This window comes from Vanessa cardui, chromosome 7, assembly GCF_905220365.1.
Source record: "Vanessa cardui chromosome 7, ilVanCard2.1, whole genome shotgun sequence".
Taxonomy (NCBI): Eukaryota; Metazoa; Arthropoda; class Insecta; order Lepidoptera; family Nymphalidae; genus Vanessa; species Vanessa cardui.
Genome location: NC_061129.1, coordinates 7,297,136 through 7,321,155, shown reverse-complemented (window position 1 = coordinate 7,321,155; position 24,020 = coordinate 7,297,136). Strand labels below are relative to the sequence as shown.

General features: G+C 32.9%; 1 protein-coding gene and 1 non-coding gene across 3 annotated transcripts; both read left to right on the top strand.

Moving 5' to 3' along the window:
* The first annotated feature begins 730 nt into the window (after nucleotides 1-730).
* On the top strand, nucleotides 731-21,842 carry LOC124531441 (chromodomain-helicase-DNA-binding protein 7-like). Of its 2 annotated transcripts, XM_047106027.1 has the most exons (16): nucleotides 731-983; nucleotides 3,005-3,208; nucleotides 3,302-3,594; nucleotides 3,665-3,786; nucleotides 3,869-3,970; nucleotides 4,058-9,905; nucleotides 9,989-10,163; nucleotides 13,772-13,859; nucleotides 14,089-14,384; nucleotides 14,461-14,550; nucleotides 14,644-14,841; nucleotides 15,525-15,762; nucleotides 15,839-16,170; nucleotides 16,303-16,449; nucleotides 17,455-18,331; nucleotides 18,604-21,842. In XM_047106027.1, the coding sequence occupies exons 2-16, from the start codon at nucleotides 3,072-3,074 to the stop codon at nucleotides 20,923-20,925; spliced, it is 11,265 nt and encodes a 3,754-aa protein (XP_046961983.1). In that variant the 5' UTR covers nucleotides 731-983; nucleotides 3,005-3,071; the 3' UTR covers nucleotides 20,926-21,842. The 2 variants fall into 2 exon arrangements, with proteins under 2 accessions (XP_046961983.1, XP_046961984.1); XM_047106028.1 differs by lacking the exons at nucleotides 13,772-13,859; nucleotides 14,089-14,384; nucleotides 14,461-14,550; nucleotides 14,644-14,841.
* LOC124531498 lies at nucleotides 13,945-14,022 on the top strand. Its single transcript, XR_006966544.1, has one exon. It is a non-coding gene; the product is annotated as a small nucleolar RNA U6-53/MBII-28 (small nucleolar RNA).
* Nucleotides 21,843-24,020: the final 2,178 nt, after the last annotated feature.

Here is a 24,020-nt window from a genome sequence, read left to right as displayed (position 1 = left end):
TGATCATAGCTCAAAAGACTTATTCAAATATGAAATTAAAGTTGAGCAATATTGGCAGATTATATAAGTACATACTATATTATAAATTTATTTTGAGTCTTAGATATTACTTCAAATAAAAAAAATCACATTAAATACATAAGATCTAACAAACTTAAGCTTACAAATAAATAACTTAACAAAGATTATCATCGCCTGACACTATATTATATAGTTTTTTAGACGTTAGTATATAATTAAAATACTTGCTCTATTTGTTCATTAACGTGATAATTTTAATTATTTTGGCCTGCAAAACAAAATTTTGCTCATTATGCACAAATTAATTACATAAATTGAAAATAGTAAATCAATTAATGGTAAAAAAATGCTTTCTAATCACAAGCAAAAAACAAAAAGCATTTAGAATAATTTTATTAACATCAAATACAGTTATATCATTGAAGTTAAATAATATAAAGATCTTAAACCATAATTGCATTTGTTAATACAATTCATCATTGTATAAATAAAAAATGTCTAAATTTGTGTACTTATTGATAATAAAGTATATTACTTGACTTCTTAAAATAATGGAAATATAATAATTATTAACATAAATGTACTTTGATTTATAATATCACTATGCGAATATTTATATACATCATTTCGAGATAATCAACGATAAAAATATTATTTGGCAGAATAATAACGGTTAAAGTCACAACCTAGAAAAAAAGGAAATTTTCGCAGTCTCAACTCTCTAGTCGCAAAGGGAAACAAAATGGACGGAGTGTAGTGGCTACGATACTAATGATCTAAATATTGTGGGATAATTTGCAATTCGATTGCTTGGAATCTCAACAGTTGATTAATTATAATTACTACGTATACCACAATAGAATAATTTATCATAGACTGTATATTATACGCCTATAATCAGCGTTCGGTTCTTTGAAATATGGTATCCATTTTGTGATCAATTGTATTGTGTGGCGCTTACAGTAAGTAACTTGTTATGAAATTAAATAACATTTTAATATTTTACTTTTTATAATTTATTGTCATAAATTGTTAGCCAAGCATTATTTAATTCTATAAATACTGTGTTAAATAGGTTGATATTTAGATACTATTGATATAGATATACATTATGCTACTGGTTAGTTATGTGCTATAGTTGTGCTAACCGCTAGAAAGGTGTTTTCTTCGAAGTGTTATGTGCTTTTACATAAAAAAACCCTTCATATCATGATATTGTTTTAATGTATGCTAAACGTGTCTAGTTAATTTAAAAATGTTTTTTTTTTTATTACTAAATATAGTTCCAATATTTACGCGGATTGCAATAAAATAGAAGATATAAAATTTTCTTATGCTGTGTAACTGAACGGGAGAAGTTGTAACGCTCTATGTTATCTTAGCACCATAAGCGTATAGCTTTTCCCCTTGGTTACACAAGCAAGGACTTCAGGAAGAACAGTTGGAAAGAAAAGGATTTGGAAGCATGTAATTACTTCAATTTACTTGTCAATAACAAATTTAGATGCTACTTGATATAATTCTAATTATATATTTTTTTCCATTATTTTTTTAATTTTCTTTATCTTTTTCCTTTTTTCTTGTACAAGTGATAAAGTTGTTTATATAGAAGTAATTAAATTGATTTTAACAATTATATTATCTCGTGGATGAAAAATGCTAGATATTAAAAAAGTATGTAGCGAAAAATATATGTAACATAAGTGAATATAAAGACCTGTTACATGTGGTGATATTCCATGCAGGATTCAAAAGCAGTTATTGTAACTGCAGTGTGCAGTTACAATTGGTTCTGAGTCTTTGACTCCAATCATTCTGACTATAGTGTTAGACGTGATAAGTGTTTTCACTAGTCTACAGACTGAATTTGAATATCACTCACAGTGATCAGACCTTTATATAAGTTGGTTTTATGGTAAATAATTCATTGTTCAGAATTCTATGTTTATTTTTAATATGAAATGTTAAAACATTGTAGTATATAATTAAAGAATGTTCAATTTAAAGAAATCCTAGTGATTATTTGTTTGTTGTATATTTTTTGGTATTGTATAAAAACAACAAAATTAAAATAAATTTAACTTAGCTATTTATACATGATTTTAATTGATCCTTTTTTAAATTGAAGTTGTTGTATATGAAGTTTTGTATTATATTTTATTTCAACAAAACAAATCACAAGTTAAAAGTGGTGAAAATTGATTAATTAAAATTCAGCCAATGAACATAGCACAAAGTATTTGTACTGTTATGTGTGTAAATTAAAATTCTCTGAAATATATTCATATATGAATTGTACATATTAAAAGAGAGCTTTATTATTAAATTAAATTATGATTTGTTAATTAATTATTACGGGTAATAGGAGGAGTAAAAAAAAAAAGATATTGTGACTCCTTTATATATGTTTTGTTAGTAGAGATTAGATTGTTGATAATTTATCAGTTTATTTAATGTATGGATATTATTCTAATTGACTTTTAAATTAAAAGAATTAACATTCATATTAATGAATGTTAACCCCTGTTTATTATATTTATTTGAATTGTTATGAGCAAAAGAGGATAGTAAATATCATAATTAATCATTATTGTAGGAACTATAGTCCAGTGAAAATATGAGATTGAATTTACTTCTAAAATTTTAAATATCAGCATAAAATTTCTGTTCTTTAAGTTTACTGATTAATTATGCTATAAAACATTTGTTATGATGATGTTATTGTAAAACCAATACTCATTCAATATATAAATATATTTATTACACAACTGGCACTACAACTACACCAATTTTAAATGATTTTAAATAGATATTTTTTTCCATATACAATAGTTTTATGGGAGTATACCATTATTATTTGTTTATGCTGATACACCATATGTTGCAAAATAGGAATAAGATCCAGTATTGGTTACTAAGTGATTTGAATTACTTTTATATCATTAAAACAGTAGAAATAAAAGCTGTGTCTTTATTATTTCAGATTAAGATGGGTGATCTAATTTGGAACATTCAATACAAACTCATTTTAATTCACTCTTAAGTGAGTGATGGACTCATATAATTTGTTTGGTGATGATGGAAGCGGTATGTTGGAAGGGCTTACGGATCTTGGTGGAGCAGACAGCTTTGCTGGTAGCTCTACATCTGGAGTAACAGGAGATAATAAAGATTCTGCTGAGAATAGGTACCTTCTGTTATGCATGCAACTTCTTTAATCTTGGTATTTTTTAAAGCATTCACTACTATATATTTTTAATTCAAACTTATTTTTGTTTAGTTATAGGCAACCATACAATCCAAATAGCGTGGGACAAGAAGGAACAATACAAAAACTGGCATCGTTTGGGGGTGGAGGTGCTAGTGGCATACCTAGCAGCTCACAGCCTGTACCTAATCCTGGCCCTGGTCCACCGGGACCAGAGTATCATGATTATGGCGCCTATCCTCCACGGCCAAGATTACCACAGCCTCCACATGCACCACTTCATCCATCACATCATGTACATCCTTCACATTCATATCCCAGCTATCACCCTGGGCCAGAACCAATGTACACCATACCTGAACAAGGTAATTAGTGCTTTTGTCAAAATAATTGAAATATTACATTCAAATTACACATATTATTGTTTATTTTAAGGGATTGCCGATATGGGTGTATGGTCAGGTGCACCAGGAGCAAACAGATATTCGCCTATCACACCCGGATACAGACACTCCTATGAACACCAACAAAAGATGCATCAATATTCCCCTCAGCAGGTATTTATTATTGACAACCAAAGGAATTATCTTAACATTTATTTATTATTTAAACATATTAATATTTCGAATAAAATTGTAGGCATCTGGAATAGGAGGCCTTCAAGCACAAAATGGTGCATATATTCCAAGGCAGCCTCATTTTCCTCAACCAACATCACAACAAATTTACGGACAGCAACAGGTCAGTATTAAGACTTTTCATTCTTCATAATATTAAAATTGCTTAGAAGTTTTCTAAATAACTAATATAAACTTAATTATTTTTCAGAATTATCCAAATTATACACAAATGCATCCCCCATCTGCAACAAGGATTTCTCAACATCCAACTTATCATCAGCAAATGGATGTAAATGCTCATCAATATGGTTTACCTCATAATCAGCAAAGTCATGGTGCAATACCACAACATCAACCCCATCAAAATATACCTAACCATCCTGGTGGTATTGGTCCAGGAATCCAGTCTCATCCAAACTCGCATTTACATCATGCGGGAGCTGCTCCTTTACATCATGTTCCTCGTCAACCTCAGGTACCTCCCTCTTCTGTTGGACCGTCACATGCAGTTCCGTCCCAAATGCCTTATGGGTCACCACATCATTCTGTCCCAATCAATTATCAGCCTCATCAAGTGCAACATCCTCTTGATGTTAATGTGACAAGTCAGTATAATTCTGTTAAACCTGGAGGAATGGATGCCGGAAGTCCACAGTATCGACCCCCTTTTCCTCAGTTATCGCCACAAATGTCACCAAGAGCACAGGTTTCACCAAGACAGCAGCCTCAATCGCAACCTCAACTGTCACCTCGACCTGTGATGTCTCCTGTTAAAGGACCAAGCGCGTCACCTCTAAGCAATCGTAATGTTGTACAACAATCGCCTGGTTCAGGTCCTCCTCCAGTATCTGCATCATTTTCGTCACAAAATACACTACAAGCATTAGAACAAATGGTTTTACCTGCAAGTGGAGAGTACTCATTCCAACGTAATCCTGCATCTCCAGTTGTTGGTCATAATATAGTACCTTCTCCAACGCAATGGAATCCAAATAAAATGTCTACTCCAATTAATACATCGGCAACAAGCACTGAACCATCTTCGAAACCTTTAGAAACACCACCAATGCAAATCTTAAAACCAGAGCAAAATAAAATGAGTTCAGTTTCTGTACCTAATAATGAAAATAAAAATTTGGATAAGTCTCAGGCTGACAATGAAAGAACGTCAGAAGACAATGCCTCACTGAGATTTATAACAAATACTCAGAAAGAAGCTACTTCAGTAAGCGTGAATAACTCTTCTATCTCAACTTCAAATCAAACAACTTCATTAAATGTGTCTGTTGATAAAGTTGAACATAAAGAAAATAGTACTCATAGTCAACTTTCAACAGAAGGAATATTTGAAATTGGACATTCCAAAGAAGAAAAAAAGAGTGATGTTACAATAAATCATGAAAATAAATCAGACGTCAATCTGAATGAAAACCTTAACAAACCCAACAATAGTGATCTATTAAGAAATCAAGGTACCAATTTGCCAAGTGGATCAATGAAAATTGATACACCTGCCGATCACTCAACGAGTAGTGCTTCACAGCAAGTAAATATTTCAATTGGTCACCCGTTACCAGCTAACACAACTAATAAGTATGACAATGCACCAAGTTTAAATATTTCTAGAAGCCAAGGGTATCAAAATAGTTCATTTCCAAATATACAGAATATGTTGCCTCAAGGGGTACCAAACTTAGGTACAAGTATTCCAACCAATATACAAAGTAATCAAAATTTGAATGTTCCTCCGACTTTTCAAAGTGGTTCCACACCAGCTACAGCAGCAGTACCAAATATACAAAGCAGTATTCAGTCTAATCATGCAATACAACATCCAAATCTAACTAATACTGTGTCATCAAGTATGCCAGTCCATAATCAACAAGGTAATTTGGCTTGTTTGCCACCCACTGTACCAAGTATGATGGGAAATATTCAACCAACATTACATAATTCACCAAGTAATGTTACCAATGTACAATCTCCATCAAGTATACCAAGTATTCAAGTTGGAATGCCTTTAAACCCTCAAAACATACACGGCAATCTTGGCCCTAATTTGTCATCTAATCAACCTAATGTTATGTCGAATATACCTCATAACATGAATCCAAACATGATAGTTATGGGATCGAATAATTTGCCTCACCCAAGTCTATATTCTGCATCGCATCATCAGGAGAGGGCAGCATTACAACAGCAGATACAAGAAATATACTGCTTACCACCTTCAAATGAAAATCAAGAAAAGGTACGGTGCTTACAGGAAAGGTTGTCTATGTTGCAGCAACATGAAACTAATGATAAATGTAACGGAGGACCAAATTGTATTCTGCAAAATCCAATTTATGGATCCAAAATGGTAGAAAGTCCACAAGTAACTAGTACAACAGGACGTGGACGTGGAAAAGGACCTGCTAAGCCAAGAAAACCCCGAGTCAAGAAGGATAAATTAACTGCAATGTCACAATCTTTAGATCAGTTGCCTGTCTCAGAAGATTGCGTCACAGCGGGTACAGGTTTACAGAGTAATTCAGAGATTGATACGGAAGTGACGGAAGATATTACGAATTTAGACAGTAGTGCATTATCAATAGACGAGATGAATATTGGAAAAGTAAAAAAACCGAGAGCTCCTAGAAAGAATAAAGAGCGAAAACCTCGTGTCCCTAAAGAACTAAAAGTTAACAAAGACTTGGGGGACAAGCCAGTAAAAGAAAGAAAGAAACGAGAACCCAAAGATCCAAATGCCCCAAAAAGAAAAAGAAATGTCAAAAAAGGCATATCAGAAATGCATGCTGATACAACAACTTACAATGAATCTTTAGATAGAGATAATATAGATAATTTAAATGATGAAATGTTAAATAAAAGCCTTGTTGTTAATGAAGCTTCAAAGTCAAATATATCTATCACACAAGAATTACCGTCATTAGATGACACGAATGTAACTGATTTTGATGATATTCCTGTTTCTAAAATTGCTATTAAAGACCTGTTAGAAGAAGCAGAAGCGAAAAAAGATCTTATCGATAAAGAAGATGAATTAGATTCCGTTAATTTGAAGAAAAAGACATCAAAGAAAAGAACATCTGGAGTAAGTAGTTGTAAAAAAACACTTAATAAAAAAACGCCTAGTGGAAAACGAAAGCGCCGAGGTGGCTTAATACCTGATTCTGATGGAGAACCCGATGATTTGATGTCTACTCCACCGCCATCGCCTCCACCAGAAGGAGATGACAGTCTTAAACGTCGATCTGCCCGAAATACTCAACGTAAAAAATACACGGATGACGTTTTGTTACGCTTATCTGATGATGAATTTACAATGGCAACTCCCAAACAAGAAAGAGAATTAATAGATGATTTAAGCCTTGACACTAAAGATTTGAACAGACCGGAATTAACACCAAAACCCAATTATATGTATGTCAATACCACAGAAGAAGATTCAATGATAGTACAGCACGTGTTAGCATCTCGTATGGGTAAACGAGAAATAAAAAATGAGATAAGTGAAAAAATAGTAAAACAAGAAAAAGATGAAAACGGTCCTAATTTGCTTCAAGAAAATCCAGACACTCAATCTCAAAAAGAAACTGATGAAATGCCAAAAAAAGAAGAAAATATAGAAATAGTAAAAACTGATTCCATAGAAGAAGAGATTCAGAGTAAGGAAATTAGTAAAATAGAGCCCGAAAAAGAAAGTGTTGAAGAAATATTACCAAAAACGATTGTGGTTGATGTGGAAGAATATTTTGTTAAGTATAGAAATTTTTCTTATTTACATTGTGAATGGAAAACAGAAGAAGAATTATATAAGGGTGATAAGCGTATATTCTCTAAAATAAAACGTTTTAAGCAGAAGCAAGCACAACAAATGAATATTTTCGAACTACTTGATGATGAACCATTCAACCCTGATTATGTTGAAGTGGAAAGAATATTAGACATGTCGGAGAATCAAGATCCCGCCAATAATACTGTTGTAAAACATTATTTGGTTAAATGGAAAAGCTTGCAGTATGAAGATAGTACATGGGAGCTGGAAGAAGATATTGACGTAGATAAAATAAAACAATATAAAATTTTTAGTGAAATTCCGCCTAAAGAGAAATGGAAGTTTAAGAAACGACCGTCTGCAGACCAGTGGGCACAATTAAAAGAGTCACCTTTGTACAAAGGGGGAAATACATTAAGACCATATCAATTAGAAGGTCTTAACTGGTTATTATTCTCATGGCATAATAATCGTAATTGCATTTTAGCCGATGAAATGGGATTGGGAAAAACTATTCAAAGTTTAACATTTGTGAATTCCGTTTGGGAGTATGGTATAAGAGGTCCATTCCTTATTATTGCACCACTCTCAACTATTCCGAATTGGCAGAGAGAATTTGAGGGCTGGACAGAAATGAATGTGATAGTTTATCATGGATCTCAACAAAGTAAGAGTATGTTACAAGAATATGAATTCTATTACAAAAATGAAAAAGGTGAACCAATTAAAGAAATTACTAAATTCAATGTATTAATTACAACTTTTGAAATAATTGTAACAGATTTTCAAGAACTTAAATCGTTTAACTGGCGCTTGTGTGTTATAGATGAAGCTCATAGGTTAAAAAATCGAAATTGTAAATTATTGGAGGGGTTGAGACAACTTCATTTAGAGCATAGAGTTCTATTATCGGGGACACCTTTACAGAATAATGTTAATGAACTATTCTCGTTACTTAACTTTTTGGAACCTTCTCAGTTTTCCAGCAGTGACGCATTTTTGACAGAATTTGGTCAATTAAGATCAGAATCGGAAGTTGTTAAACTTCAAGCTCTTCTCAAGCCCATGATGCTACGTAGATTAAAAGAAGACGTTGAAAAAACTTTAGCTCCAAAAGAAGAAACAATTATAGAAGTAGAATTGACAAACATTCAAAAAAAATATTATAGAGCTATATTAGAGAGGAACTTCAGCTTTCTTCAAAAAGGTATAGCAGCAGCTGCGAACATTCCGAATTTAATGAATACCATGATGGAATTAAGAAAATGTTGTATACATCCATATTTACTAAATGGTGCCGAAGATCAAATACAATTTGACTATAAACAAGCTAATGGTGAAGATAAAGAAGCTTACTATAAAGCACTTATTCAGTCGTCCGGAAAAATGGTCTTAGTTGACAAATTATTACCTAAATTAAAAGCTGGTGGTCATCGAGTTCTTATATTCAGTCAAATGGTAAGATGTCTGGATATTTTAGAAGATTATCTCTTATTTAGAAAATATCCATTTGAAAGAATTGATGGACGTATAAGAGGTAATTTGAGGCAAGAAGCTATTGACAGATTTTCTAAGCCCGATTCTGATCGATTTGTATTCTTGTTGTGCACTAAAGCTGGTGGCCTCGGAATTAACTTGACTGCTGCCGACACAGTTATTATCTACGATAGCGATTGGAACCCCCAAAATGACTTGCAAGCCCAGGCGCGGTGTCATCGTATTGGACAGCAAAAAATGGTTAAAATATATCGATTAATATGCAGAAATACGTATGAAAGAGAAATGTTTGATAAAGCATCCTTAAAACTGGGATTAGACAAAGCTATTTTGCAAAGCATGAATACTTCACAGGGTAAAGAAACAGGCCTAAAACAATTATCGAAAAAGGAAATTGAAGATCTTTTAAAAAAGGGTGCATATGGTGCCGTCATGGATGAAGATAACGCGGGGGATAAGTTTTGTGAAGAAGACATTGAAATGATTTTAGCACGAAGAACGCAAGTTATACAAATGGAGTCTGAAAAAGGTTCTACATTTTCAAAAGCTAGTTTTGCTGCTACGGATCAAAGATCGGATATTGATATAAGAGACCCCGATTTTTGGAACAAGTGGGCTAAGAAAGCTGAAATAGATACAACAGAGAAGAAGGAAGATGAAGATTTAATAGTAACGGAACCAAGGAAAAGAACAATTATCAAAAGATACGGTCATGACGATGGTCCAATGGAAATGTCAGACATGGAAGTTACACCAGATTCAGATGAAGATGAAGAAGGTAATTTTTTTAATTTTTATTTAAAACAAAATCTTTCATTAATATGGAAGGAATTTAGCCAATTATTTATTAAATATCAACAGGAATCAGTCTCAGAAGCAAAAGAAAGAAGGAGAAACTCGGTAGAAAAGGACGGCGATATGCTAGTGACGATTATGTACCACGGCATGAAGGAGTCCCTATTGATGAAGAAGTCGTGTATGGATCCTGGACTAGATCAGAATGTTTTAAGATAGAACGAGGTCTACTCACATTTGGGTAAGCTTTTAACTTTTATTTCACTTATGCTTTTGACATTGTCTAATCCTCACAAATTTATGCTTTTGACATTATGTCTAATCCTCATTTTTAGTTTTTTTTTAATCTCATCTTTGTATTAAATAAAGAGGTAAGTGTTGTTTATTAGTATTTTACGGAATCCCTCGAAAATACGTGAAAATAGAGTTTAATTTCACGTATTAATTGAAGATTCAAATACAATAGTTATTTTAAGAGATTTATGTTAAAAACAAAACTGTTTTTCTTTTGCTTTACAATTCGCACCAATACTTATATAAAAATGAGTTAAACAATTAACTATGAGCGGGAAGGTAAGGGCCATTGTTCTTAGATTTTTGTATAAAATGGATACAGGCAGACTGTACATATTGTAAACTATACTATTAGAAATTTAGTAGCAGTGACGTGTTGTATTTTTGAAGCTCACTAAGAAAGCATTTCATAAATATCTGTTTTTAGGGATCCAAATACATTCCTCAATCTTCAATTTAATTTAGTTAACCTATTAATATGTTACTTTTATGGGCATGTTTTTAATAAAGTCATACAAATAAATTTAAAATAAGGCAAGAAGGCATTGAATAATAAATATTTTATAATTATAAATCTTTTCGTGAATATACTTTTCCTTATGACTAATTTCGATAGGAGGAGCGTTGGGTTAGCTAGTATCATGCATTGTAATATTTTAATATTATTGCGATTTTTTTAAACTAGATGGAAGAGCATTCTATCCACGATTTGTACATTTTTGGTCAAAGTGTCGATCAAAAAACTATTTCTTGACTATTATGTAAAAACGAAAATACCCAATTATTGTTTACTTGCATATGTACCATTAGAATAGAATAATAATTTAGTCATTTTATGTACATAAAATGGTGTAGGTATAAGCTAACTCGACGTTAAGTAGATATCACCAGTTCATGGATAAAACAATATTATTGTTGTGCCAAACTAATAACATTTGTATCCAATTTGTTACAAGTTGTAAACCTTATAAAGCATTAATGGCTAAAGAGGATGAGTGACGAGAGAGCCGAGATGGCCCAGTGGTTATAATGCGTGCATCTTAACCGATGATTGCGGGATAAAACCACTGAAATTTCATGTGCTTAATATGTGTTGAGAAATGAAGGAAAACATCTGGAGGAAACCTGCATGTGTCTAATTTCGTAGAAAATCTGTCACATGTGTATTCCTCAAAGAGGGAGGAAGCCTTAGCCTAGCATTGGAAAATTTACAGGCTGTTGAACGACAAGCATTATTAGAATGGTTATGTTGATAAGATTAAAGTTAAGAAGAAGGTTATGCATATTTAACAAAATATTTCACAGAAGTATATATTTCTGCTCCTATTAACAAAAACAGCCATAAAATAACAGATGTATTCATCTAAATACAATTAAGGTGGTCAAACCAATGTTCCTATAAAATTGCTTTCTCGTTATAGTAAAAAATGTTTGATAAGTTCTAATATAATAGGGTAAATCTCCTTTGCGGCTTTTAACTTTTTAACCAAATTTGATAATGTCTTAAAAAGTGAAAATTTGTAATTCGAATACCCCTGCGACACAATATACCAAAAGTCCGTAAAATAAGAGAAAAGGTTAGAAATCTTAAATAATCATAGTTAACACTTACGTTTGTATTTACAAGGATAAAACTTAAGACTGCCGTCAAATAAATTACATGATATAGTATAATTACGTTTTCGGTAACAGCGATATTCAATTTAATTTGTTTAATCGTTTTCTGATGTGCTATTGGACACAGACTCTTGTAAAATTCACGTAGGATGGAGAAGACACCAAGGAGATCATTAATGAGAGAAAAAAATCAATTATATTTTTTAGATAACAATAATAATAATATTACTTGCTAAACCTTAATATAGAATTTGTAAATAATATCTGATATGATCTTGTTTGCATATCTTGTCTAGCAAAAGATGTTTCGAGTAGATTTTGTTAATTGTAGTTAATTGTCATGAGGTATTATTAAATTCTGGTCAGTGTAAATGAATAGAATTAAGGATAAGAATGAAATAAGAATTTTAAGTATTATTTCGACAGACATCTGAACCAGTACAGAAAGAAATACAAAAATGACTCTTCAAATAACTTCGGTTTTAAGAAACACCCATTACTGAGGAATTTGGCCTAGCAAGAAGTTGAAATATTTAACTATATAATAAGAGTGAACATGCGTTATTTACTTGGTCATTGGTTAGTTTAAATCAATTTTGATGATAGCTTTTAAAAGCACATAAACAATTTTTGTCATTTTAGATTGTGGTAGTTACTAGTCAGTCATATTTTATATTTTTTTATCAAAAGTAAAGATTGAGTTCTGTAAATCACTTCAAAAAAAAGGTTATTAGTGTAGTACATCTTGCTGTTAATCTTAAAAGCGAAAAATATAATAAAATACAGAAATATTCATAAAACATGGTCTAAAATTATATTTTTCAGTTTATAAAAAAAGAAAACTGTCATTATAGCATGGCTCAAGTACAATAGGCTATTTGACAATACGAAAAAAAGTCTCAATTACTGTTATCAGTATTATATAATGAGTTGAAAATAATATATATTTTTTTGAAATCCGTAAATCTAAAATACATTTTTAGACGTTTGTAAGGTGACACAAAACGCTCCCGATTCTGTGACATCACTTGCTTGTAAACCTTGTGAGTCTACCTGCATTTATATGCGTTATATAAGCTTTTGAAACTGTTTTATTAAATTTTTCCCATTCTTTTATGCGATCCGAATGGAATTGAAATTTAAAAGCCAAAACTTTAGCTTTCAAAATTATTTTTAGGCATATCCCCATTGTTAAAAAATTAAAAAGTAATTCAGGATCTTTTAATATAATGCTTTAACTATAGTTATGGAAAACTGAGAGTATAATCGAAGTGAGTTGAAAAAGACATTCTATTTAAAACATTAGCGGTACCTCAAACCAATAAGAAAATATTTACATTCTGAATGTAATTCATTATAAAAAAATAAATATTTTATGTACATTGTACTATTTCGGTGTAATTCGATATTATTGGGAAAACTTACGGAGTTTTTAACGAAGTATTTATATATTCTGGAACTGCACATCATTTGTAACCCATTTTGTATCATCAATCACTGTTAAAATTTAAATCCAATCGCAATTTGTTTTTTTTTTGCAACAATGTGCATTATATGTGCCACATGTTTCAATACAGGCAAGTGACTTCACCGACACGATATTGTAACTTTTTGGGGTGCTATTTGAATAGTGAATTTTTAATCTGTAATTTTTCAACAAAATATGTACCAGAATTAAAAAAAGGACAAGTTAATGGGAACCTTAACGTCCACTAAATAATATAAAATTGATTTTAAAAACCTGTCAAATAGCCTATTTCGTGTTTTATTTTTTTCGCGTAAACTATTAAAATGGAAGATCATATCTTGAAATGTTACAACAGTACATTCTAGTTACTGATAGTCAATTAAAATTCTTATCATGTCATGTAATTGTTTTAGATATGTTTAATAGTTTTATATTAGTCTTATCTAAGTATTACTTTTACTGTCATTTAGATGGGCTCGTTGGGAAGAGATATTAGATAAAAATCAGTTTAGAAAAGGTTGGACACTACCAGTGATTGAAGATTGTGCGCGAATTATTGTAAGTTTCTCATCTTCTAAATATAATTCGTTATCTATCATTTTAAAACTAGTGTGAATTATTAAGATGTTTAAAAAAACATTCAAACTTATGATGATTTGCCATGCTAATACCGAAAAAGTTTAAGACTTTTACTGAGTTAATTTTCTATTTTCTGAAGTAATTGTATTGGAATACTTTTATAATAAAAAGATGAAAACATAGTTACATTTTTGGTTATGTATTATAGGTGTTATATTGTTTGCGTCACTATAAAGGAGATGAGAAAATAAGAAATTTTATTTGGGATCTTATCGAACCTTGTGAGAATGGTGAAGTTACCATCTCAAGAAATCATAGTGGACTACATAACCCAGTGCCGCGGGGTAGAAATGCAAAAAAGAAAAATAGGCTCAAAGAGATTCCAAAAGCTCACGATACTCAGAAATGGGAGGATCCCGGTCATTGGAGTTCAATTGATAAATATGATTGTGACGCCTATTTGGAAAGTAGCTATAAAAAGCATTTATTTAGACATGCCAATAAGTAAGTATACAATAATAAATTATATTGAAAAAACTACTTAGATATTATTCTTTATTAACATGTTTTATTTTTTTAGAGTTCTACTAAGAGTTCGTATGATGTATTACATAAAACATGAAGTTATAGGAGATTACGCCATTCAGATAGAAAATGGAACCCATGCCAGGTGAATTTGTTTTACATGCTATTAATAAAAAAATATTAATTTTCGAGTTACACTTAAAAGGTCAATATATAATATAATGTGCATCTGTTTTAGTACGATGGGTATGAGAGTGCCGCGTGGCGTGGACAGCGCGCCGCCTCGCCTGTGGTGGGACACCGAGTGCGACGTGTCGCTGCTAGTTGGCACATATAAACACGGCTATGAAAACTATTTGGCGATGCGTTCCGACCCGCAACTGTGCTACGTCGACAAACTTGGTCCACCTGATGATGCGGAGTGTACAGATATTAAGTAAGCAAATTGTACTGCAAAGTGGAAATTATTATTTGGCTAAAAATATATATTTATATTTCTATATATGCGAGTCACTGATTTAAGTAGAATAAAAATAAGTCATGCTGTTATGCATATATTGCTAAATTGAACCGCCTCGTATTATATCCTTTTATTATTTAATTCAAGTATAGTGTGGATTTGTGCAATACCTTGTCAACTGTCAAGATGAAATATTAACAAAATGTTACTGTGCAACCAATCTTTATGTGAAACATTTGTCAAGTATTTGTTGTAACTGCTTTAAGATATTAACATATTTAGAATAGTGATTTCTGTATATCATTATAAAAATGTGTAGTACACCATACATCATATTTTTGTATGAATTAAATTATTAAAAGTATCTATGGTCTCATTCTTAATATTTTATACTCATACATGCAGCAAAAAATTCAATTTGTTAAGCGTTTACTGCAAGGTCCTGTCGATATAGTTTATTTCAGATATTTTGCTTTATAATAAAATATTGTTTTGAGTAAATCCCTACAGGAAACCTGACCTCTTCTCAATTCGGTTTAAATATGAATTATTTATTTCATCTTGAAAGTAAACAAGGCAATTCTTTTTTTAAATAAAAAACATAAACATATGCTTATGCATGATCATTTAAATTATGTTGAATCATTTCTTCGCCACAGAAGCGAGGAAAGGAAGGTGCTCGGTAGCGTGGCAGGCGACGAGGAGTGCACGGATGACGTGTCCAGCGGTGCGGGCGCCGCCTCGCCTGCCTCCCCGCGCGCGGACGACGACCTCTCGCTCGCTGCTACCCACCTGTGGCCCTCTATGCAGGACCTCAATACACGCCTTCGCCGCCTAATCACTGCCTACCAGCGCAATTACAAGCGCGAAGAACTCAAGCTACAGCAGAGAGCTAAGGTTTGTCTTTTTTTCTGATATTTGTTTGTGTTTATTAATTTTATATTATAAACAAAATTTATACAATTACTTACAGATGGAGCGACGCGAGCGAATGGATCAACTCGCCAGAGATGAAATTTCACAATGGCGTTGGACGCGAGCCGATGAGGAGGCTTTCCGAAGAACGGTCGCCTCTTACGGAGTCGAGTTTGATCCTGCTACAAAAAGCTTACGTTGGAGTCGATTTAGATCTTTAGCTCGTTTGGACTCCAAGAGTGACGATGCTCTGACTGACTACCTCAAGGCATTTATGGCTATGTGTAAACGCCAATGTGGCCTCGCAGTAGGTGAAGCCGAATTACCGACTAGAGCAGATTTAAAAGCGGAACCTATTGGAGAAGAACGAGCCATTGCTACATTAGAAAGGTTATTTTTATGTAATTTAAGAAACCCTAAGAACTAGAATGTTAGGAAGTGATTGCTTTTACACGATAAGTGTCGTAATTATTTAATTTTAAACTAAAACCTTTTTGCACTTAAGTTATTTTTATATTTTAGAATTGATCTTCTACGTGTACTACGCGAAGAAGTAGCGCCGCACCCAGCGTTGGAAGCACGCCTGGCGCTCTGTGAGCGTTCACTCGATGCACCGCCCTGGTGGCAACCCGCGCGACACGACAAACTCTTAGTTTTAGGAGTGTGCAAGTAAGAATTTCAAAAAATGTTGAAAGTAATTATAACAATAATATGCATCTTACAACTTTATTATAAAATCTAAAAATATTTTATATATCTTTCATGTGTGTTTTTTATTTCTTATAAAAATAATGGTTAACTAGTGGTTTTACTAGTCGTAGTGTGTTCGGGTATTAATGTTATATGGCAGTGCACAGGCAGCTTGCTATGTGCCGAAGATTTATTTGCATTATTAGCAGCAGTATCAAATAAATATTATATTAAAAACGTAAATACGAAATAAAATATTTTATCTGACACAGTTTTGTGTGAACCCTCGCATCTTAGTATCTTATAAGGTTATATTATAAGAAAGATTTATATAACGATGCCTAATGGTTGGAGCAATCTAAAAATCAAATTGATATGTTTTATCCATCCAAAATGGACTGAATAGATTCCAGGAACATAATACATTTCAAACAATGCAATGATTGATAATGAATATAACTTGGGAAATCCATGCACAGAAAAATTGCTTTAAAATAATTAAATGTCTGTGTCAGGGTTATATAAAGATCAATTAATAAACCAGACACATATATATAAAGGGACTGATATGTACAAGTCATATGCCATACACATGTGCATATAATAAATATTGCTTATTAGCTTTTTTATTACCTCTTTCGATTTGATTAAAATATAGTACGACAACATAGATGTTGCATCGGCAAATTCAATAAAACCGATTACAGCCGATTTACACAACCAATAGAAATAGCTCCCTATCGCGCCATTAAATCGAGTGTCAAATTGACGAATATATTAGGTCATATGATATTACAAGTTATTACGATTGTGTAAAGATAATATTCACATAAGAAATAAATATTGATAATTTGGGATAGCGTGCTTAATTCGGATGCGATCGGTTTTACAAATTTTGTCGATGCTACATCTAAGTTATGTCGTACTATACTAAGCTACAGTTGTTACTACCTTTACGCTTTTTAATATTCTTATTTCTTTCAGGCATGGGTTGGGAGATACATACAATAAATTATTTTGTGATCCAAAACTTCCTTTCGCGGATTGCGCTAGAAAATGGCATGCGAAATATAAAAGTGGAACAAAGAGTGACACACCAAAACCCACATCTGACGATGAAGAGAAGATAAATACAGAGGCCACCACAGAACCAAGAATGTCCCTAAGACGTAGCAAACGTACCTCAAACGTTCTCGAACGTGACACTGAAGATGACACGGATGCTTTATCGGAACTCGAAACTTTAGCAAAATTAGGTAGGATAGACGAAACTTTAACACCAGAACATTGGTTTTCGGAAAGAGCTCTTGAAACAAGGCTACATCATATCGCTCATGCGGTACAGAATTGCGAGTGGCCTTCTGCAATGTCAACAACTAGCTCTTCCAAAATCAGCGATGGAAACAGTACACAAGTAGAAGTCCAAGATGATCGTAAACAAAGTCAGAAGCGTCATATTGCTATTGATGTTGAAACAGAAAGAGCTAAGTTACATGCGCTACTTTCTTCACCGCAAGCCGCACATTCAGCTTCGCGTGAAACTCACAGACTGCCAACTGTGCTAAATCAAGAGCGTGATGATGCATCAAGTGATTCTGGTTCTCGACGCTCCACACCTGCTCCTCCGCCAGCTCATCAGCGCGTGGCACCTTCTCCCGCACCATCCGTACCACCTTCGCCGGCGTCTTCTGCTGCGACTGTCGCGCCTGTTGACCTCTCGACTCCATTAGACTTAAGCGAAGCACAAGATTTCTCTATTGGTCGTCGAACGCCACAGGCGGAAGCCTCGCCTGCGTCAGTTGCGCCGGCTAGAAGTAGATTAGATGATACCCTTACAAGACTGATGAAAAGAAAAAATGTGGTATGTATAGATAAATAATTTAAGTAGATTAGTATTGTTAGATAGTTTTATAGTAGTATTGTAGATTAGTATAGATTAATATTGAAGTATTTTATATCCACCAAAAGCATTTTTTCAATATGCAGTATTTTATCATTACTTTAATGGTGTGTATTATTTTTACATTTAGTGATAGCAAAAATCGTTTTGTTTTACATTTTTCTTAAAAACTGGTGCGAACTTAATATTGTGTTGTGAAATGAATGAAACTAAAATGTAATATCTCATTACAGCCTGCACCAGAACAAATAGTTAGTAAAGAAAAGAAGAGGAAGAAATTGGATGAAATTGTTCTTGGACTTTCTGCGGCGAAAGGAAGAAGCCCTAGTAGTTTAATAGGATCATGTGATCCTCCTCGTACTAAAAGTTCTACAGTACTTCCTGAAGTAACAGTAACCCCAGCAGCTCCGCCAAGCACTGCTAGCACTCCTCCAACACAAAAACCATTTTCGGTAACTGTCACAAATGTACCGTCTCCCCACTCTTCCTCAAAAGAATTGTCATCCTATTTACAACAATCACTGGAACAAAGCAACAAAAATCAAAAATCAACTACTTCCACAACACCTAAACCTTATTCACACGAGGCTAAAGTTAATAAATGGCTTGCGGAACAAACCAATGTAGACACCCGGAGACGTGGATTCACACCACGGTTGGCACCAGATGAGCATGTCCCTGTCGTTCATCGTGTAACGGGAAAAAGACTTATAGGTCATAAAGCACCGCAATTAAAACACTTAGCGCAGTGGATTGCAGAAAACCCAATGTATGACATTGATTCAAAGTGGACAGACGGAATTAAAGAACATGTTAAATTACCTCAAGATGTACGTAATCCAAGACACTCTCCAATGCAACCTACAAGTTCTGTACCTGAGCGAAAAAAAGGAAGACCCCCAACTCTAGACACAGCCTCAACTAACGTGTTATCCTCCAATACACATCTAAATCAAAATATTTCTGGCTTAAATCCTGCACTTCTAGCAAGCTTGTCTAGTTTAAGTGCTTTTGATCCAAAGACGTTAGCAGCAACTTTATCAAATTTAACTGGATTTGATCCAAAACTGCTATCAAGTCTTAGTAGTTTTGATCCTAAAAATAATCCGCTCCTAAACTCATTTAGTGGTATGCCCAACTTACTTGGGAATATATCAGGAGGCAACATATTTGCTAATTTAGCTGGTTTAGGTCTGCCCGGCTTTCCTTCTCTTGATATGAATAGCTTAACGGGATCAAGTGGCTCTACAGATACTAAAAACAAAAGTAGAAAACCTTCTGAAGCATCAAGTGCATCTACATCAAAATCGACAAATTCTCAATTTCCGTTTGTCTTCCCCAATCCTAACATGTTGTATCCTCAATTAGGATTGAGTGGTCTCTCGCCATTTGGAGTTCATTCTGGGATGTCATCTTATGATGCATTAGGATTATTAAGTAGTAATTTAGCAACAAGCTCTTCTGCTACTTCATTACATAATTCAAGCCATAGTTCACGCAGTACAAAAACTACGGCTCCTAGATCATCTACGGTAGTGACAAGTTCTTCTACGTCGCGCCAACAAAAGGTATCGGATCGCACTCAATCCGGTCATTTACCTCAAATTCTTTTACCTCCTGATCCTTATTTACTGGAATCACTTTCCAAGCAGACGATAAATTACGATACCGCCCTTAAAATGGACAAAAGAACGCGCGATACTGATACGCATGAGACTATAGCCACTGATTTATCTAAAGCTGACAAAAAGAAATTACCCTATGATCCCCTTAGATCTCAAATGCCGCCAGAATTTGCCGCTGTTCAAGAGAAACTTCTTAAAGGAGACAAAAAAGATATAGACATAAGTAAAATGCTTTTGGAACAAATGGCTTCTGGTGCCCTAAGCGCTAGCCTCGTCAGTTCGGCCGAAGCTAAAAAAACAAAAGACATTGAAAAGGATTCATATGAAAAACTAGGTAAGCCACCAGAATATATAACACGTATGCCATCCGAAGACAATGGATCCTCCGTAACTATAGCTCATAAAAGAACAATTGAAGAAATAAACAATGAACCAGAAAATTTAGCCATACAGTCAACGCCAAAAAAAATAAAAGATAACTCTTTAGAGGTAATAAAAAATGTTGAAAAACAATCAGATACTACAAACACTGGAGAAATGGATTTAGAAGATTTAATAGCACCTTTAACAGTCATTAAAACTGGCATGAAAGCAAGTGATTTTGACATGAATAGAACTACAGAACCCTCCGGTTCTTTAATTGTTACTAATACTGAAAGAGAGGAAAAAGTGCAACAAAATACATGTCGGGAAAGGGAAGTACAAAATGATAATGAAAATGTGCAGAAGCTAGATGGCTCTAAAATTGAGAACGATGGCAAAGAAGATGTTTCTGACGACGTAAATACTGGTGACGCGTCAAATGATGGTGTACGTCGAGGCAACAAAAAGAAGGGTCGCAAGTCATCAGAAGATTCTTCTTTTGGTCCACGACGAGAACTTAGATCAAGTTCTGGACGACAATCCACAGAATCTTCATCAAATCATTAATAACATTATTATGAATGGAAATAGTATATAATATAAATATAATTAAAATAATTTCGATAATTCACCACCTAAAATCGATAAATAAGACAAAATTATAATTCGAAAAAAATAAGACGCTCTATTGTAATTATGGCCCATATACGATATGTATAATTTGAAATCGAGGTCTACTCGATTTTAAATATCCTATCATGTGTAAAGTCAAATTGTTTTGAAAAACCTTTTTGTATAAATATCTGCACATGAAATGCATAAATAAAATATTTTACTTATAATATGTAATATGTTCTATGTATGAGTAATATATCAAGGACGACTTTAAGCTTAGACGTTTTTAAATTCAAGTTTTGTAAATTTGTAGTTACATTTTTGATTAAATATGTCAAATTAAAATCAAAGACTGGTTAATTCAAATTTAAATGAAAGAAAATTGGCATTTTGCGATAATTTGTTAATAATTATTTAAATACTAGGCCACGATCAAGCATGAGATTTAATATCGTGTACCCGTTATATATACAAATATAATGAATTTTATCTCGTCATATAAATGGCATGTTTATGTTAGATGAACACTGAGAAGTATTTACTATTTAACGATCTCGAAAATCTACGCTGTACAGCGTAAATAAACAATTTTAACTCAAATCATTCTGATAAGTTTAATATTAAGAATGACTAGCAATATGGCTGAAGAACAATTTTCTGTAACTGAGTAAATGTAGTTGATAGAAAATTTAATAACTATTACAACTTTGACTTTTATATATTTTTCATTAAGTCAAATGCTGAATGTGATAAAATTATTTATTACATGTATTCTTATTATTTTGCATTGCTGTAATTGAATGATGAATTGTGTATTGTAGATAATAGTAAGATGACAAATCATAAGAATTAATAAAACATTAAAATTATTATGAGTTTATTTATATACATAATATCCCTTTGATCAAGACTGGCATGGATTCTTTGATCGAGGTCTTAGCCATAATGAATTTCTCAACATTTGTTTTTAAGGCACCAGATCAAAAATGATTGTCTAGTCAAATCTGGAAAACTATATGTTACTTAGAAAAGATTTTATCAATCAATTTGTTTGCTTAAATTGACTTCTCACTTGAATGACCGGTTAAACCAACACCCCGTTATAATCAATAACATGTACACAAAATTTTGATCATAAATTATAGTTTAAAATAATGATCTTTGTATTAATTTATTGACACAGTGTAAGGTTATAATTCAGTCTTCGTATGCTTAAAACTTTTGTTACGAGAGTTACCTGAGCCTTCAATACGGTTTTATGACATTTGATTCTTTAACATATCACATTATTATTGCATATTATTAATAAAGCAGGAGCTATTGAATTTACTTTATTATATACAATTATTATTGTAATTAATTGATCAATAAATTGTAAAACTGTAATTAATATTATTTTATATGGCATAGCATTTAATACTGGCATGTAACACTATTTCTTATTTTAAATATGATTGAGCTGTCATTATGAAACAATGGGACGATAGCGTGGCATTCTAGAAAAAGATAAGAGACATTGAAGCATCATTGTAAAACGATAATGTTATTTTGGCCATCCCGAACTACTGAAATTACACTTTCGATAACCAGAAAAATAATTAAATTAAGTAGGTAAATTATGTTCTTTTTTTCTTGACAAAGTAAATTTTTAACGTAGGTGGTTAAAAGCTTATAAATAATAAATAAATAAATGTTCATTTCATCATTAACCAAGACAGTACATTAACACCACAAACGTTGACTTCTTCTTTTGAGTGCCATGAGCTCCAGTGCCAGAAGAAGTCGCTCTTCCTTAACACTTACTACTCATTTAATTTACTTGCTTAATACAAGTTTAAAATAAAATTGAAATCAATAAACAGTTCAACAGCTAAGTTATAAGGAAGACATTTTGTAATATTGGCTAACTAAAGCTTTAATAGGCGTGTCCTATCTAAAAAAATAAAACTTTACAACAGAGCACAGCGCACACAGCATGTTCTACATTGCATCATGCAAGATTCTACCCTTATCATTATCCTCACGAAGAGATCCCTGAAAGAAGCGTTATTCAAATCCACATTCACACAAAGAGTGATCTCTAACCTTTATTTTACACAAATGTATGGAAGTACATGCATGACCAAGGCGTAGACGGCAGATAGTTGTGGTGATCCAACGATTAGCTTGCCTGTGAAGAGAAAACGCATAAAATTTACCTTTCGATTTTGATGAGGCTTTCCAAAGGGAGTTTCAGGATTCATCTTGGTGAGTTTTCACTAGAGCACACAAGTCCCGAGTAAAATTTTTAAAATTATTGGTGGAGCCAGATAATATAGCAGTTCTAACGAACGAGTCTACAGTGTTATTGCCTGTTATTCCAGAGTGCCTTGGAATCCAGACTAGCGATATTTCCAATCCCTTTCGATGACAAGAAAACAAAGCTTCCCTGATCATAAGGATAAAAAATCTTCGCCTGCTACGAAACGAATTTTCCTTATTTCCGCAATTCGACTTGATCGAATTGATTCGAGATCTCAGTTGGCTCACGGCATATCTACCTACGACATTCCTCATTCCACCAAGGAGGGAAAAGCAAAGTCTTTCTACTAACATTTTTTACAGGAAAATGGGCATCAGCTGAGGACTTGATTGCATTAAGAAAAAGTTCGTAGTAGACAAAAATATTTTCATCACTCACAAAGTCAGGGACGGAGTTAGAGCATGCTAACCAATTAACATTGTTGAGTCTATATTTAGGAGTGGGGATGATTTGATGGGTGTGAAGGATCTGTTACTAAGTGAAAGAAGGATAATGGTTACTTCCAAATGTTGATGGGAGGATATTCCAAGATATTTGTAGGATATGGAGGGAGATGATAGGCATAAAACAACAGTGGAACGAGGATTCTGATTTGGGTAAACTCTATGAGTCAGTGAGCTATCGTTGAGAATGCTTAAATGTAGGGTAAGGTTGCTTAAGTCGTACCCCCTAAGGAAATTACACTGTAATATTCACTGCGATTAAAATAAAACAAAATATTTTATATATATTTATAATTTATTTA

What these genes read in the sequence shown, in the direction of transcription:
- LOC124531441 (XM_047106027.1), top strand. Translation starts at nt 3,072, where the DNA reads ATGGACTCATATAATTTGTTTGGTGATGATGGAAGCGGTATGTTGGAA. An exon ending in AAAGATTCTGCTGAGAATAG is followed by an intron (nt 3,209 to 3,301) that starts GTACCTTCTGTT and finishes ATTTTTGTTTAG; the next exon opens with TTATAGGCAACCATACAATC. An exon ending in GAAAATGGAACCCATGCCAG is followed by an intron (nt 14,551 to 14,643) that starts GTGAATTTGTTT and finishes CATCTGTTTTAG; the next exon opens with TACGATGGGTATGAGAGTGC.